The 18,351-nt window shown below is 36.7% G+C and overlaps 1 protein-coding gene and 1 long non-coding RNA gene across 2 annotated transcripts in view; one reads left to right on the top strand and one right to left on the bottom strand.

Annotated features, from left to right (window-relative positions):
* LOC148126067 (uncharacterized) overlaps positions 1-9,554 on the top strand; it is a 28,234-nt gene extending 18,680 nt beyond the window's left edge. Inside the window, exons 3-4 of the long non-coding RNA XR_015742734.1 lie at positions 7,112-7,177; positions 9,318-9,554. This is a non-coding gene — a long non-coding RNA (uncharacterized LOC148126067). The remainder of the gene's footprint in view (positions 1-7,111; positions 7,178-9,317) is intronic.
* The window catches only part of LOC113434486 (fer-1-like protein 4), a 60,211-nt gene extending 42,811 nt beyond the window's left edge, over positions 1-17,400 (bottom strand). Inside the window, exons 1-14 of the mRNA XM_026697702.2 lie at positions 17,279-17,400; positions 14,296-14,351; positions 13,586-13,674; positions 12,278-12,377; positions 11,801-11,892; positions 11,275-11,316; positions 9,553-9,708; positions 7,715-7,775; positions 6,809-6,940; positions 5,690-5,752; positions 5,029-5,113; positions 3,886-4,045; positions 2,899-3,082; positions 1,458-1,644 (exon numbers count right to left, since the gene is read on the bottom strand). Of these exons, the coding sequence (XP_026553487.1) occupies positions 1,458-1,644; positions 2,899-3,082; positions 3,886-4,045; positions 5,029-5,113; positions 5,690-5,752; positions 6,809-6,940; positions 7,715-7,775; positions 9,553-9,708; positions 11,275-11,316; positions 11,801-11,892; positions 12,278-12,377; positions 13,586-13,674; positions 14,296-14,351; positions 17,279-17,357 (1,486 nt within the window). The 5' untranslated portion in view covers positions 17,358-17,400. The remainder of the gene's footprint in view (positions 1-1,457; positions 1,645-2,898; positions 3,083-3,885; positions 4,046-5,028; positions 5,114-5,689; positions 5,753-6,808; positions 6,941-7,714; positions 7,776-9,552; positions 9,709-11,274; positions 11,317-11,800; positions 11,893-12,277; positions 12,378-13,585; positions 13,675-14,295; positions 14,352-17,278) is intronic.
* Between the last annotated feature and the right edge of the window lie 951 nt (positions 17,401-18,351).

The raw sequence follows: 18,351 nt of genomic DNA, 5'->3' as shown, positions 1-18,351 counted from the left end.
CATCACAACATTCCTGCACTCAAATAATCAAAATCCAGGGGCTTGACAATTGACATGTATTTGCAATGATTGAAGGGTGCTGGGGTCAAGTGATTGTCATTTCTAACTTTCTCAAGGAGCTTCTGACAAGCAAAGTCAATGGAGGAAGTCAGATTCACTTAATAACCATGTGATTCATTTAATGACCATAGCAATTCACTTAACTGCAGGTAAAAGTTGAGCACAACTCACTTAACTACCATGGCACTTAGCAATGGAAATTCTGGTTCCAATTATAGTCATAAGTTGATGACTACCTATAAATAGATATTTAGCATGTGGTTGTCACACATAAATTCAGATAACTAGTTGCAGCTCTATCCCTCAGCATGGTGTGAAACAGTACAGATATTTCCTAGCTATGTCTAACCATATACAGAAGTAGCAATAAGCAATATATATTGCTTCACAGTGCTTTACAGCCCTTTCTAAGCAGTTCACAGAATCAGCCTATTGTCCCCAACAATCTGGGTCCTCATTTTACCGACCTTGGAAGGATGGAAGGCTGAGTCAACCGTGAGCCGGTCAGGATTGAACTCCTGGAGTGAGCAGTGAGTTAGCCCTGCATACTGCATTCTAACCACTGCACCACCAGTAGACATAGATACATAATAATTTCTCAGCTGAATTATAGTTGAGAAAAATATGTCCCATCATTACAATTATATTTGCAGTCTATATTAAAATACATAATTAAGGATACAAGAAGAAAATATAATGCAATATAATGTCCCATCATTCCAATTACATTTACAGTCTATATTAATATACATAATTAAGGATACAAGAAGAAAATATAACACAAAATTTTTACAAAAAATCCATTGCCCATTTATTGCTATATTAAGCATATTTCTCAAATGTTCAGCAGAAAGCTATGTTAAGCTGATTTGTGCAAAAGTGATAAAGCTTGGTAAATGACCCTGTGGAATTCTTATTGACAAACATTGAGTACCTTTTGTGAACCATTTAAGTAAAACCTTTTGTTTAAATTTTTCTCTAGTTCATATAAAATTAGCCTATACAATATGGTCAAAATAGTCCTACAGAGTACTTTATACATGCTGCCATGGCTATAATGCAATTTGATCCAATTCATTATTTTTCTGTAATTGTATAAAATATACTATTAATTAATTTTTAATTAAACCAAATAGACACATGGGGTAATAAACAAAAGGTAAAAGACCATCATAGATCAGCTATGATATTCTAAGGACCTGCAGCTCAATAGCAAAATCTCTGCTTTCCAAGCTAATTTTTGCTATTTCTACCCTTGACTTTTCCTGGGTTAAGGCTGGAAAGAATATTGCCTGATACCTTGGAAAGACTTGCAATCAACTAAAACAGCAGTTCTGAAAACACAGTGCTGGACAGAACTATGGTCTGATATAAGACAATGTCTATGACAAACCCACCATTTCTTCCAGGGTCAGATATTTGTTGCAGATCAATGAAATGTGTAGCAAGGGCAACATCTCCAATGTTTGCATCATCCAGTAGCTGAACTTTTATCTTTCGAACAAGAGGTGGAAACATCTCAATGAATATTATTTGTTCATTCCAAACCGGTTCTATGGTGCTGCTTTCAACTGATGTTTCTCCCTAAATAAGAGAATATTATAAGAACAGAACCAAAGAACTCCGTTGGTGATAAAGCAGTAATAGAAGAGTGAGGGAGCACAGAATTGTTCAGACCAGCCTTCCCGTTTCCTGACTTCATTCAGATGTCTTGAGATTGCAACTCTCTGAATTCCCATCTAGGATAAATATCCCATTTACCCAGCTTTTAAACAAACAATTATCTCCAAACTATGTCACCTTTCCTTAAAGGGGAATCATTCTATGGCCATCTCTAGATTCTTATAAACTTAAGTTTAGTGCTTATGCACTAAATCAGAACTATATAAACAAAGTAATTTGCATTGAAAAAAAATCCTTGGCTTACAGAGTCTGGCAGGTGTTCATGTCCCTATTTGCATCTAATTACTATACAGCTTAATCACCCACAATCATGCTTATTATTCCTTTTGTTCTCATGAAGTTGCCTTGCTTTGTAGTCCATTATCAGTCATTGATTGGCAGCGGTTGGAATGGAAGCATTAAAGGCAGCGAAGGAATTGGCAATTAGGAACAATATTTTTGCCTAGATGGATGAGATGAGGTAAAGGAGTTCCTGCGGATTTTACTTTGTTAGTTGTTGCCGACTGTAGGGGGTATTGCTTATCTCTGTTTCCAAGCCATTGAGCCAGTGTTGACTGAAGACATTTCTCCAGTCATATGACCAGCATGACATCACTGGGTACTGTTATCTACCCACCGAAGTGGTACCTATTTATCTATTAGCATTTGCATGCTTTCAAACTGCTAGGTGCAAAGTGCTGGGGCAAGGGTGGAAGCTCACCCAATCATGTGACACTCGGGTCTTGAAATTGGACTGCCAACTTTCTAGCTGATGAGCCCAACATCTTAACCACTGAGCCACTACACTGCTCTTAGATGAGGACAAACAACATTTTAACTCAGTAGTAGGAAAAGCCTTATGTCCCCTGTTACACCATCAGCAAATCCTTCATTGGGCTTCTATTAATTATATATTGTAAAACTAAGAGATTGGAACAAAATGAAGTTGTAGGCATTAGGGAAAGTTGCATAAGCATAAGTACGTTAGGGAAGCTTTGGAATTTATTTCACAACCAGAAATTAGAGGAATCCTAACTAGGTCATACTGTTTCCTAAGTTCTTAATGTTTGGTCTTTTTCTACATGACCTATTCAAAAAGTTCAGTACTAAAATTGAATGGATCCGTCTGCTTCATGAATCTTTCAATAAGTAAATATGCAGAAAAAATAGAATTACCTGCTGTCCAGAGAAAGAAATCTGCACGTAAGGATCAATGAAGACCTTCTTCTCACTCACAATTTTTGAAAAGCCACCCATGATTCCTGCACTCATACTGGGCAAACCATTTGCCTTGTATATTTTGATGCAGAATTTGGCCCAGGGTCTCTCAGCTGGAACTTTTTTAGGAAGCAATAAGTTCCTGAAAAGAAGATATTTTATCAGTTAGGAGCAATGATCCTTGGAAGTCCACACTGCAAGCCAGACCCAGCTATCTTTATTACTGCTTCCAACTATTGCTGAAGCCGAGTTTAAAAATTCAAATCTAGACTGCTGTGGGTTGGTGCCCAGTCCAGAATATGGCTACATCAGAACCTGTTAGGTGACTTGTCCTGCTTCTTGCCCTTCCCATCCATGCAGAGAAGGCAAACTTTTCTTACTAGTCTTGTGTAGGCAAGTGTCTCAATATCTACTCCCTCCCACTTTTTAAAAATCAAACCAAAGTGGCATTACAGAGTTTATGGTATTTTGGATCCTTTGCCTGGTTTAGAAAGGCTTAAAATAGTTTAAGACATAAAACCAGTTTTCACATGGAGCTTCAAAATAAATATGGCCGTGGGTAGAAGATGATATCCATTCTTGCACTCAGGAAATGATGGGTGGCCTGTACAGATAGTGGGACAAGGAAAAGATCCCAAATGCAAAAGAGGACAGACAACAATTTTAGAGTGAGAAAGAAGAAAGAAAGAAAGAAAGAAAGAAAGAAAGAAAGAAAGAAAGAAAGAAAGAAAGAAAGAAAGAAACCAGAAATTCACTCTGTTAGAATGCTAATGTCCTTTCCTGTGCAAAACAATACAATTATAAAGAAAGCAAACTTCCCAAGCTTGATTAAGCCTTGCATTTCTGGATTATTATTATTTTTGCCCATAGGAGTAAGGAAACTATCCTCTTATTACTAATTCCACAAGACAACATTCCATACACCTTTCACCACCACAGTCTTACTTTTCAATGTCTTCATTCTGACTGCTGGATGAGGCGGGAAAGGAACCCATTACATCCCCCCGAGCCATGACAGATATGTTGCATTTTACAAAGCCTTTAATTCCTGCTCTGGTGTCCTTTGGGTCATTAATCACAGCCCACTTCTGGTAGAACCTATGGTCTAAATACATAAAGAGAAAATGATTGAATCACAATTTCTTTGGATCTGATTTAGATTATTAGGAGTTTGGGTCAAGAAGGTTAGATGAGTTCTGCTTTTGTTGATGTACTTTTTTGTGAGTGGGGTTGTTGTTTATCCTTGGCTGCCTGATGGGTTGTATGTTGTGAAGTTTTGTGTTTTTAATCCCCATATACCACCCAGAACCAGTAGTGTAGGATGGGAGGTCATGTAATTCATATAAACACACCCGCCCCCATCTGGTTTAGCAAAGGGGAAAAAAGTCCTGAAACATCATGTAACACTGCCTGACAATGCGAGTTTGACACCTCTGAGTTATTGCTTCCCCAGAAATTAGTAGAGCTCTTCAGATCAATTATAAAGAAATCTATAACACAGAGCACATAGACTTTTACTAAAAGATCTCTATGAGAATCAAATGGCACCAATCCCAACCTGGCACCGATCTCATATATTGAGAAACTCTTGGTGTACTAATCTCAAATGACACCAGATTTTAGAAGGTAGATAATTAGGCAACATGAAGTACCAAGTGCTCCAGGATATGGGCAGAGTGTGAAAGTGAAACAAATTAATTGCTAATATATTTTAGTGCCAGCTGGGTAAATTTCACAAACATGATGTGATCAACCTCATATAGCAAGAAGTCTTCTACCAGCCCTGAAAATATTGGCCAGATTTAATGACCCAACTCAATTTTTCTCAGCTGAGAATCTTGATCGTGGACCTTCTTGAAGGGACCAAATACTGAGAGAGGTCATTTTTAATTCTCATTTGTTAGACATTGTTGGATGTGAATGATACTTATCATGAACAAATCCATTTCAAACAGATTGATTAGCTTTGGATCAAATCACAATGAAATGCTAGAACATGTAATGGACTCAAGGCAGGCAGTTCAAAGCAATGGCAAAAGAGAACTAAGAAGCAACTTTTAGCATGATAGCAGTCTTAGGGTATGGTACCTGGCTGATTGTATACAGTCTCCAGATCTATCTTGAAAATGCCTATGAGAGTGCCTAGGAAGGGAATCTTCTTTGAATGGAAGACCTGTACATGAATACAATGGTATTTCTCAAAAGACATATTGCAAACAAGAGGCCCACAGAAGGCAACTATTGCCAAGAAGAGCCTAGCATTTGGGTTGAGAATAGGGAGGTCACTGAACAGCTGATAACTGGGTTCAAACAAGATGGCAAGTAGCAATCATAGCCAAGTTAAATGATATTAATGAAATTGAAACGAGTTTTACAAATTAGTTTCTACAAGACCATAAGTCAAAGTTCTTTTTCTCAGTAGCATCACTTACCAAGTATTTTTTTTCATAATTGTATGTTTAATTGAATTATTTAATAAGCTAGAATATCAAACATCTGAATAATAATATATTTCTTGTAAAGATTATACAACTCTAGTAAAGATTATACAACTCTAATAGCTGCCTACGTGATAAAATACGATATGATTAGCTCTTATTGATCTGTGATAAAGAATAGCTGCAACTTTAGAAGAATAAATGAGAAATTGTATTTTTCATTTATTGCTCACTTCATGATATGATGTAAGGCCATTGGTCATCTACCCTCATCTCACTTCTACCCCATACATAGTAGCTAGTATACTTACAGAAATCTCTATCAATCTGTGGAATAGAATATCTCTTGGTTCATGGAAATCAAAAGTAAAATACTGGAAGAAAAAGAAAAAAAATATAAACATTAGATTTCATGTAAAAATTAAATTCTACTGTGTGCCAAGCAGTATCATATAATACTATGCAGGATATTTTCAACAAGAAGATACATAAGAAAAGGGCTTTCTTACATGTCCTGATGTTTCTAAATGGAAGGTCCTTTTCTATAGGGCTTTAAAATTCTGACTAATTGTTAGGAAACCTGCCTAAAAGTAAGAGTCCTTGGAGATTGGAATCTATTTTTGAAATAGATTATGACTCTTGTTTAGCAGATGTGTTTAAACAGATCTTCCTTTGTTGTATCTCAGGAATATTCTAAATAAGATTCCTGAATTAAGCAAGGAGTTGAGTTGGATTTAATGGTTTAAATCAGCAGTTTTCAGTGGGGTGATGTGGCTCTTCGAGGTGGGGGGGGCATGTCTTATTTCTAGGAAGCCTTATGCTGCTGCAGTTCATATCTTAAAAATTTGTGTGTAGTACTACAGAAATATATTTACAGGGAATTGTTTTGTTACCTATTGTAATTTTTATATATAGTATATCTATCTATCTATCATTATTATCTTAGTTATATTATCTGATAGATTAATAAACAGTGTGTATGCTAAAACACATTTTTTCAACAAGGAGATCAAAGAAATAAATGAAGATCTGAAGAATATTACGAGCAAGAAAAGGTTGAGGAGCCCTGGACTAAACAGTCCTTCAAACTTTATTATTCTATGAATAATTCTATTTATGCAAGATATTTACCTCATATACTGATAAACTATAATTTTTATTTATTAATCTATTGTGTCTTCATATTGCATAGTAACACACATATTTGAGTTACTTAATAAGAACATCTGACTACAGTACATATAGAACAATTACTTAATTTGTATATAGTTTTCAGGTCAATCTGGTAAATTTCATAATATATTAAATAACTGTATCAAAAAGGAAATCTAAAGCTAAAGAAATTTGTGGTAAGTAATAGGCTACTTAACTATGCTCACATGCATTAGATTGACAAATAAAATTATGTACACTTTCTTCTAATTGCATACCTCATTGTAAAAAGGACAATTGGTAGATTTCTGTGTTGCTGTGTGTCTTTTCTCACTTCCAATTTTCACTACCACAAAAGGGTCAATATTAACTCCAACCAACTTCTGAGCTTCAATTATGTTGATGCCAATCTAGGGAGACAATATATTTCCTATAATCAGTATGGATATATCAGTAAAAGGGAGAGAAATTTAATCAACTACTTGCTTGAATGATTCTGGAGTCAAATCTCCAGCATTCATTGTTCGTTTTTACAACTTATTGATTTGTAAAAATCAGTCAATGTTTCCTTTTGCTTTCAGGTTTACTGGAATTATTGCTCAATCATTAATGGAGGTTATAAACAAATATGTGGTTTTCAAAATCTGGTAAGAAATATGAGTTACAGAACATTCTTTTGAATGATTTATTGGCAGAGACTCTAAGAGGTCTACTATGCATATATGTCTGCCAGACTTTTTGTCCACCTGATTTTAATTCTTCAATAAAAATGCTAAATAAATAAATAAATAAAACAAAAATACTACTAAGCTCTAACGTTGTTTTTATTGATAAGCATGGCTCTGGATTGCATAAACTTATTCTGTAAAAAACAGCCCTGGACATTCTTTGGATGTCTGCTTACTTGGCAGGAAAAAAAAAGACAGGATAAACTGGGCTAACAAGGGACTTCATTGGGGACTACAGGAAAAGCAAGAAGTAACTTCACAAATTTGCCTTCTGGTAACTGGATTATTTATGACATGCTATGCCCATCAGAGGCACTATTGTGACATAGGGACACCTCCATCCAGAATAGCTATTTTATGTGAATGCCAGAACATCCTTTCATTCTTTCAAATGCACCCCATGGTTCAAAATGGCTATAAAATTAAAGTTCACAGTAAACGTGGCAGGTACATCACCTGGAAGTTCCGTGGTCTAGGAGATGCATTGAGATCCCACTTGGAAAAAACCCTAGAACGACTAAAATGGAAGGTCCAACATTAATTACATATCTTATTTGTCATGTTATTTGAATTGTTATTTTAGTTTTGGAATGCAGAGAACAATGGAATATAAAGATAATAAATAAATAGCCATATGCTTACTCAAATCTACCGGTATGAATGCAGACATTTCCCCAAGATTACAGCTTGTAGAAATGGAAAGTCTATTAAAGAACTAAATTAATTTCATTAATGATGCTCAAGACACTTTTTACTTGGGATGTATTCTTGGTTAATATTGTTTTAACAGAAGGATTATGACAGTAAGTCGACATTTAATTTTAAGAAAGAAAGTATTTAAATTTAAATTTCCATTAAGATATGTAATAGTGCTATTACATTTAAATTACACAATGTGACAAAACAATGCACTGTTGTAGCTAAAACAATGGGTTTAATTTCAGTCAAATACAAGCTCATTGAGTAATCTGCCCACAGCAGATTAATTTTATAGGATTGTTATGATGGTAAACATCAGGATAATGTACATTGGTGTAATCTACTAAACAAAACTTCCTCTAGGTGTTACTGATGTATTAGTTTCATTTGTACTGTGCTTCAATATAAGTACATACTAAATAAAAAAAAATCCTTATGCTGGAAAGAATTTTGTAAACTGCTTTGAATCTTCAGGGATTAGAGCAACATACAAGCCTAAGTAGGTAGGTAAATATATCTACTACCACTTCTGTTTATGATAATGGTTACTGAGACAATTTTTCTGAAAACTGAAAGGAGACATCTATACCTAAATCTGCAAGAACAGATTGACCATTGCAGCATCCCCATGGTCAATGGTCAAAATTCGGACAGTTGGCAACTGACTCATATTTATGATGGCTGCAATGTCCCAGGATCCTGTGATCCCCTTTTGTGACCTTCTGACAAGCAAAGTCAATGGGGAAGTCATATTCACTTAACAACCAAGTTAGTAATTTAACAATTACAAATGTTTTATTTAACAACATAAATTTGGGGCTCAACTGTAGTCGTAAGTTGAGGACTACCTATATTAGCCTTCCCCTTTCTAGTACCCTCTAGGCACCTTTGAGGTAGCCTGAAAGCTGTCATCCGGAGCTTTCCTCCAGCCCCAGAGGAAGCAGAATTGTCTGACCACATACTTGCATTGATGTCATTGCTGACTTGTCTTCTTCCCCAGTAATGAGATCAAGGGGCAAGGCTGTGCTGACAGGTTTAATGTCGGAGAAGCTATGAAAATTAAGTGTTGGTTTCTCCAGCCTTTGTTTGCTCCCCCCCACCCCCACCCCTAACATTCACTGATAGAAAAACACCTACCAACTACATTACTTAATGTACAATGCGTGGAGAGAAGCAAATTTTAATAGATGGATAGACCAGCAGATTTACCAATTGTCAAAACTTGCAAATTATCCTGCTAGCAGTGTGCATCAAATCGGGGAGAACTAATTTTTTACTTGCCAAGTTTTTGATCGCATCCTACCCCAAAAATGTGGCTACAGGAATTCTGTTTTCTTTCTCTTTTCTTTCTTCCCTGCAGGAGCTAGCATGGAAATATTGAAGCGAAAGCCTATTCAATTTGAAACCCCATCTACCCTTCTGAAGTCTGAAAACATGTTTGCCCTCAAATCCATAAGAAATAAAGAAATCTTCACACCACAGTTAGAGCAGCTTTAGGATGCCAGATATTGCAGCTTAATGTATCTGGAATGGAGCAGGTTGAAGTCTGTTTTCTTCTGAGAAGAAATTGAAGCATTACTCGGATTGGAAAGTACCTCTTTACAGAGCTGAAGACAATCCCAGAGAACTCCATGTCAGATACATCGTAGTAATCGTCTTCCTCATCATCCATCTCCAGACCTTTGACAAGCTTCCTGCCCAGCATTGCAGCCTTCCTATCCATGTCAACAGCTCGTTTTGCATCAGCCACCCTGAAGGCCAGACCAGAAGTTAAGAATCATAAGGATGGCATGCTCATCATAATTATTTTATCTCCAGAGTTAATGGGTACAATTTGAAATAAAAAAAAAACATTACATATATTACTCCTCTGTTATTGTATTTTTATTGCTGCTATTGCTGCTGCTACTACCACTGGTTTAATCTTTAGAAGATGAATCAGTTTGCTAAGTAATAATAATGCATAGAATTGTCTCTGAAACTTTGATTTCAGGGAATTAGATTTAAATGTAAGGGCACTGTAGGAGTCCTTTCAAGAGGTGAACAAGGCATGAGTGCCATCCCAATTCAGGAAAGGGTGCAGTTGATGCAACAACACAAAGTCATGCAAAGGCCATTCTAGCCATGGGTGCCACAAGAACTGCAAATGCAGAGAGACTCCCAAATTGCTCATAAGTTCTATTTGAGGTTGTGCTAATTCATGAAAAACTAAAGATAGACCACCCACAGAACCAGACAGTCTTCATAACCAAAGCCACTCAATCTTGCTAAGCTTGAGTTGAAGCCTACTGTTCAACTTATTGGGAACCAGGGGTGGAGATATAATGCTGGATATCACACTGTACTATTAGATGACCTCACCCAGTTGCTTTATGTTGAAAGCCTTTACCATTACCATCCCATACTATCCCGTATCTTGCAAACCACGAGCACTGCTGAGTTGATCCCTGATATTTGCTTGAAATATGAGTTCAAAGCAAACTAATATTAACATGGAGTTCTACAATTTGAGAGGCAGTTTGGTGTACTAGTTAAGGTACCAGAAACAGGAGACCATGAATTCTAGTCCCATTTTAACTGCAAAGCCAGCTGCATGAAATTCTTGAAATTCTAGAACTAGAAAACCTTGAATTATGCCGTCTTCGGTCTGATTTAAGCATGGTATATAAAATCATACATTGCAATGTTCTACCTGTCAATGAATACTTCAGCTTCAACCATAACAACACAAGAGCACACAATAGATACAAACTCAAGGTTAACCGCACCAAACTTGATTGCAGGAAATACGACTTCAGCAACAGAGTGGTCAATGTCTGGAATACTCTACCTGACTCTGTAGTTTCTTCCCCAAAACCTGAAAACTTTAACCTTAGACTGTCTACTATTGACCTCACCCTTTTCCTAAGACGTCTGTAGGAGGCGGGCATAAGCGCACCAACGTGCCTACCGTCCCTGTCCTATTGTTTCTTTTATTTTTCTTTTATTTTTCTTATATGTACCCATTTCATGTATTCATAACTATGTATACACTTATACTTATTATCTTGTAAACAATTGACAAATCAAATAAATAAAATAAAATAAATAAATGACCTTGGGCCAGTTATTCTCGCTTAACAAACCATTTCCAAAAAGCTTACTAAGGAGGCAACAAAAAGCACCAAAAAAGGGCACGGATGGGTGGGTGGGTGGGTGGGAAAGAACACAACTTGGAATTTGCACCATCACATGGACTGCATTCATTTTCATATACTTGTTACAGCAGTAATATACAGTATCAGGCTAGTAGCATATATGTAGAATATGCTACTTACTCTAAGTCTTCAAATCCTGGGTTGCGAATTATAACCTCAGAACTGTAACAAAGAAAAATAAAACATGAGTAGTGCAAAGCAAATGTTGGCTGTTGAAAGTCATTATTGATATAACTTTACAAAAAAACCTTTTCCCTACAAATGGTCCAGTTTGGGAATTAAAGTTCTATATAGTAGACAGTTATAATTTTCCATCTCTTATTTCATTCAATCCAATTCAAAACACATTCAAGATTGATTTGAGTTTTTGGCTATTTGCAAATACACCCGATCCACCTTGAAAATTATGTGGCAATTGTCATCATTGGTTTGGATTTGTAACAAGTCTTACAAACTATCTCATTTTTATTTATCACGCTTCTTTTATCAGACTGTGGGACTATGTCTTGATTTCAGCAGTGTTCTATGACTTCTGATTAGAAAGCTATTTAGGTGTGGGATAGATTTTTTAGTTTAAAAAAACAATACTATTATCATTTAGAATATTAAAAATGAATACATTGGCTCTTAGTACAGATTCCAGTACCTGTCTTTCATCTGGTAGATAAAATCTTCCTCAACCCATGTTCCTGCAGCACCATCCGGAGGTTGATATCTCAAATCCAATTCAATATATATCTACAGAAGAAAAATAAAACTTAAGGATAGCTATTATAACTTCCAAATAGTTGGAGGATTTTTTGTTCAAAAAGTTAGTCCAGATAGATTCTGCCTGACCAGATTCCAACATGGAAAGAGGAGTAACCACAAGACAAGAGAAATATGTTGAAAAATGTATTTTGTACAACTTGAAGCCTGGGGAGGGGGTGGAGGAGGTTTTCCAAAGGTGGCCAGGAACTGGAGTTGGCGATGAGTTATTGTGTGATGACTGTGGATATGTTCAGCAACAGAAAGACAGTGAAATGTTTCTGTGGTAGTGTCCTATATCTCAAAAGGCTGATTTGAGATGCTTGGGTCATATCACTTGCATTTTAAATGTTATAATACCAATCAAATGACTTACCCCAGTAATGCTGTGGTTTTTGTCAACAAGAGCCTCTCTAATGTTTAGTCGTCCAGATATTACCAACTGCTGAAGGCTGATAACTAAGGTGCCAAGTAATCTATAAAAAGAAAACCAACATAAAAGGCAAAAAAGTTTAACAGACAGTATTGTAAACTATAATAGTGTTCTGGTGGATTCAAGAATGGTGACACATAAAAACAAATCATAAGCTGCTTGTTGTGCACTTAGCTAAAGCAAGAAAGCTGCCCTTGGGTTTCAGAGAGCAATTATGTGCTGTGACTTTATCAGACAAGAGACCATGAAGGTATTTCTACCAGAAGTTTCTGCCTCACCTTTCTATCTCTTTTGGTCTCGGTTTCAACCAAGCAAATCTTATCATGGTATAGCAAGAAATGTAAACACAGATTATGTTGATATAGTTGTTGGATAATACTATAGTCCAGGGATGGCAAACCTTTTTGTTGTGGTGTTCTGAAAGAGTGTGCATGCATGATAGCGTGCATGCAAGCACCCACAATGCAACCCGCAACCCTACGTATGTGCGCACAACACCCCTGCCCCACCCTCTTACCTGCACTGTGCATGCACATGATTCCCAGCTGATTTTCAGTCGGTTTGAGGATGTTTTCGCCCTCCTGGAGGCTGAGGGAAGCCTTGGGAAGCTGAAAAATGGGCCTTCCTGAAATACTGGAAGTGCCCGTTTTCAGTCTCCAGAGGGCTCTGGAGCCTGGGGGAGGCCCTTTTCATCCTCCTAGAGGCTCAAGGATAGCCCCTGGAGCCTTGGGAGGCTGAAAATGGGCCCATTTCAGCACTTCCAGTATTTTTCGGCCTCCCGGGGTTGTAGAGGCTTCCCTCAAATCTCTGCGAGGGCGAAAACAGGCCAAAAATTAGATGGGAGGCATGCACATGTGCAGTGCAGGTAAGTTTGGCTGGGGCTTGCGTGCCTGCACAAATGGCTCTGCTTGCCACCTGTGGCACATGTGCCATAGGTTCGCCATCATGGCTATAGTCCTTTTCCTTCTCTTCTATACATAAGAAATCATTAAAAACAGAATGTTTTATATTGTGCACTGGAAAATGTCATCTAGAAGAAGAAAAGTTAAGCATAAAAAATTAAATGGGAGAAACTCAAGCAGGTGGTTATTTTACAATTACTTGACTGTTCTCTCAGCGATACAAAGGAAAAGGTGTATCTACTAAAAATGGGATGGGTATTTTTGGCATAGCATGAATAAATGATTCAGGTTCAAGTGACCGTAAAGTGGAATGTAGCAGAAAGATTTCCCCAGTGAGTTAGGAACCTACCTGTTACTGAACACCTTACTGCAGTTATAAACTTTAACTACCAACATTTCTTCCATAATGAACTTTCCATAATGTGGCCAGCGAAAGAGCTAAAAAATAAAATAATGCCAAAATTAATACCCAAAGCTCTGAAAAGTCCCTTTTCCATTTGTTCATATCCAATCTCAACAGATGATGGAAAATGTGGGAGTTTATGTCATAATAAATTCATTTATCTTTCTAATTACAGAATTTTATGGCAATCTCACATTGGATTGTGGATAGTTAGGTTTTCCAGATGCTGATAGAATTCCCTTCAACCCCCACCATCATCATGCTGCCAAGGGAGATTTATAATTAAACATCAAGCTGCAGGATCATAACCTGAATTCACCCTCAATGAGACATAGTTTGTAGTATTTATCCGTATTCGGTAATCACTACTTTTCCCAATCTGGTGAACTTCAGATTCACTGAAGCTGCAGCATAGTCTTTGAACTATAATGGCTTACAATAATTGAGAAATTATGCAATTATATAGTTTAACAAACTCATTTTCAATTGGGTTTCATTTTTCAGTTAATAATACAACCCTGCTTTCACCAAATTGTAGTGCTTCCTCCTCTGGAGAAACCTGGGGCAGTGTAATGCAGAGATACTCTTCTCATATGCACCGATGAATTTATATGATTCAAAATTAAGTCTTTCTGCTGAGTGTGATATTTCCTTACCTCTCCAAAGACTGCTTCCTGGCCACAGCGTATCTTCTTTGTTTTCTGGGTAAATCCTTGTGGGGGAGGGGAATACAAAGTTTGTCAAACATTTGAACACCGGATATGAATTTTCTTTGAAGGACCATGTGATATATCCTTAAAAGAAAGCCACATTCAAAAATCAGGATTTTTTTTATAGCCAGATGTTATCCAGTGGGGCTCAAATCCTTTCCTGGAAGTTAAATTCATAGAACTTTGCACTTCGGAGATTGCACAGTACGGTGTGTTGGCTTTAGGAGCTATCCAGGTCCTCATGTTCAAACATTGCAGGAAGGGATATATAGAATCTATCAGAATGGTATATATCTTCTACCTTCCTTTAAGCTCTCAGAGCACAGAAAATCAGATGCCCTCATGTATGGATTTTACATAACTTCCACCACCACCACTCCATGGCAACCAGTTATCTAAAGAGGGTTTGTAATATTTTTTCTTTCTTTCATTCCATTGCCTTTATGTATAGACTCCAATATAATATGTATGCTTTTTCACATTTATCCCCCAGCAGCTGTGTGAGAGAAATTGATTTGAGAAGTGGAGAATCATCTACAGATGAATTGTAAACATTGTGGTTGATAAGTATTTGAAAGTGAATTTTCATGACCTAAATCTACCCCTCATTTACCCAGTCTGGTGTCTATTTGTTAGAGTGTAGCTCTTAAACAAAATGTTGAGAATTTTGAAATTGTAGCCCCAACACACTATTTGGGGAAATTAAACTATTATACCACATTGCAGAATATCGAAAGTGCCTCTGTGCAATATCTGTTATGTTCAAAATATACACACAGAAATCAGAATAGAAGCCTCATGTTTTCCAAGTTTGGGTTATCTCAGGAACTCAAGAGGAAAAAACAAACAGGAGAGAAATGGTGCATTGACAGATGAGATAAGTGACTCTGTCCTTGATATTAAACCAGGGCCTTATGGGCTTAAGGTCACATTCTAAAACAGTCATGGCTGGCTAAGACAACATACACTTTACAGCATTTATATTAAATTAAATATAGCTAATATTATTTTTCAGTTGGATATTTAAGAATTAACTCCTAATTCATACTAAACCATTTGTTTTGGTAGTAACTTTTGGATGCTTCTCAAATTTTCATGCAATCTGACATCTCAAAATGCATAGTTCTATAGTAGGAACAACATGCACATATATTTGGATTCTGAGAGGTTTTATGGGTTATGGAAGCAGAACAGAACGATCATGGAGACAATTGTCATTCCACACCAGTCACTGACAACATTTTCTAGAGCAGTATTTCTAAATCTTGACAATTTTAAGATATATGGACCTCAACTATCAGAATTCTTCAGTCAGCATGGATGGTTGGGGGATTCTGGGAGTTGAAGTCCATATTAAAGCTGCTACAATTGAGAAACATTTTTCTAGAACCATGTCCAACCAATCTTATGTTAATATAACAATACTGAAGACATCATCAATAGTTTGGTGATGCGAGATGTGATAACAGACCAGTGGGAACTGGCCAAAGATTTATAATTAGAATATTAATTAATAATTTATTTTCTCTTTCAAATAGACAGATGAAAAAAATATCTATTCTAGTAAAATGCCACTGTAGTGGACAATAAAAAAGGATACCAGACCATTATCAGTTACTAACTTGCCACCAATGGAGCATTAAATGAAAAATAAGGAAATAACTACTGACAAAAAGGCTACTAGACATTTCCATTGAAAAGCAAATTGCTTGTGCAGTATGTAATCTGGAGTGGCAAAATATTGATCAGAACCTGGGTTGAAAAATATAAAGTATCTAAATAGGTTAAAAAAACCCTTTTAAGATTACTGCACCTTATATATTTTTATATTTTTCTACAGAATTAGCCTTATAGGAAATATCTATTTACTTTAAATTCAGAATTCCAATACTGTTTTTGAAAATTGTTTATTCTTCTCTCTCCGGTGTCAAATGCTGCCAGTTTAAATCCTTAGTAGTAAAATTCTATACAAATCTATTCAGAAATTGATTTTAAGTGGACTTACTGCCACACAAATCATTGTGTCCAGTTGTAATATGTATTCCATGATCCGGAGTCTGCTTCCATATTTGCTGGAAGCAGAGCTTCAGATGGATGTGACTTTTAAGATAAAGTTCCACATTTCAGATAGATGATAGTATATAGGTAGGCAGGTAGATAGATAGATAGATAGATAGATAGATAGATAGATAGATAGATAGATAGATAGATAGATAGATAGATAGATAAAGATGAGAGGCAGACAGACAGACCAACTAACCAAAGAAACTTAGGAGAGAAAGTTCTGTTCTTTAAAGATCAAAATCTATAGTGGGGTGATACTTTTAATAGAATCAACCAAAATGACAGAAATGGTGTGAAGGTTTTCAGGTTCTCCTAGCAAGTTTATCCAGGAACTGATTTTAGATTCTTTTTCCTTAATTATCTGTGATTCCCCTTAATTTTAATTTAATTTTTCTTTGGCATTTCCTTTTACTAATGCTTCCTCCCTATAATCATGTTGAATATATAGTATGCCTTTCACAGGATGGTATTCTGACAAAGTGAATTGCAGTCTGCAAAACTTTAAATTATAATTAACATTCTTCTTTAAACAACTGTAAGACTTCGTTGTTGTTGTTAATTTGATTAAAGCAGTTACTCCTGAATATGTTCTGCTTGTGGCAGGAGACACATAATTTGTGTGCATATTCCTAAAAGGACAGACAAGTGTTCACAGAAAGAATAACTGGCAGGTTTATGTATTTTTCTAGTTGTATACAAGCCCAACAAACTGTATCATTAGGAAACAATTACATTACAGAGCTATATTCTAGCTTTCTCTAGGATAGAATATTAAGCCATTGGATTATGTCTTCCCTCTTCCCAAAACCCTGTGTGCGTTTCCTTCCACCCTCCCCAGACTTCCCCCACTCCCTGTCCTCCGCACCTCGAAAGCTGATGTGCACCTGCCTCTCCCCAGTCCCTGGCAGCTGGGAGACCCTCTTGATGCTGACACTCAGAGCCATGGTGCTGCGAGGGCTTGGCTCTGTGCAGGACTGATGGCCTCTGTGTGAGGGCCGCTGCTGGAGTAGGGCTCCACCTGTCTCTTAGGTGAGTCAGGTCTGGGGACTTGCCAAGCAGGTTTGGCTGATCAGACCCCACCTGCAAGTCACACATTGTCCAATAATAGTAGCTCTAGGCCACACTAGCAGGTAACTAAATGTCTACATCCCCCAAATTAGGAAGATGGGTTTAAGATAAATCCAGTTCTTAAGAAATGCAATTGATTACCAGCCAAAAAAGCAGTGTTAAAATAAAAAAGTAATAACATGGCTTGATCCTTTTTTCTTTTAAAGGCACCTTGTGATATATGTGTTAGTTGTAGTGACATTTTACCCAGTTATCATCAAACTTTTTTTTTTTATCATTCAGTTTCATTGGTTGCATTCCTAAACTGGACTGGAACTTAGAACTGGGTCATCCTTTCTCATCCTAACACTCTCCACCTTAGCACAGGTCCCAGAACAACCATGCAGCACACAGCTTGGGAATTCTGGGAATTGTAGTCCCAAAATATTTAGATGGTTTTACAAGAGGAAAGAATGTTCTATCAATCTTAATTGAGAATAGTTGCAAGCAATCTGGCTGCCTGGTTGGTCAGATTACAAAGATTCCCCTCTCCATCTCTAGTTTCTCAGACAATACCTTGTCAATTTTTCTGAGCAGAAAGAGACACTTTCCAAAATAGCAGCTTACATTTCTCGTAGTTTTTCCATTTTCTAAGAATTCCTTTTGTCTATGAAGGGTCCTTGGTGCTCTCTGAGCTTGATTGTTGTCTTACATATGTTTCATTACCCAAATTAGGAAACATTCTTTTGTCTCTACTTGGAGTCAAGAAGCATTCATACAAAAATATTAATTTTTAAAAAGCCAAGTTCCCATCTAACCTTACAATGAAACCCAGAGACTCCCAAGTTAAGCTAAGCAAATCTACAGGATCAAATTCTTGTGAGAATGAGG

Source organism: Pseudonaja textilis, chromosome 3 (genome assembly GCF_049901715.1).
Source record: "Pseudonaja textilis isolate UNSWEBS1 chromosome 3, rPseTex1.2, whole genome shotgun sequence".
In the NCBI taxonomy this organism is placed as follows: Eukaryota; Metazoa; Chordata; class Lepidosauria; order Squamata; family Elapidae; genus Pseudonaja; species Pseudonaja textilis.
This window is presented reverse-complemented; position numbering and strand designations above follow the sequence as displayed.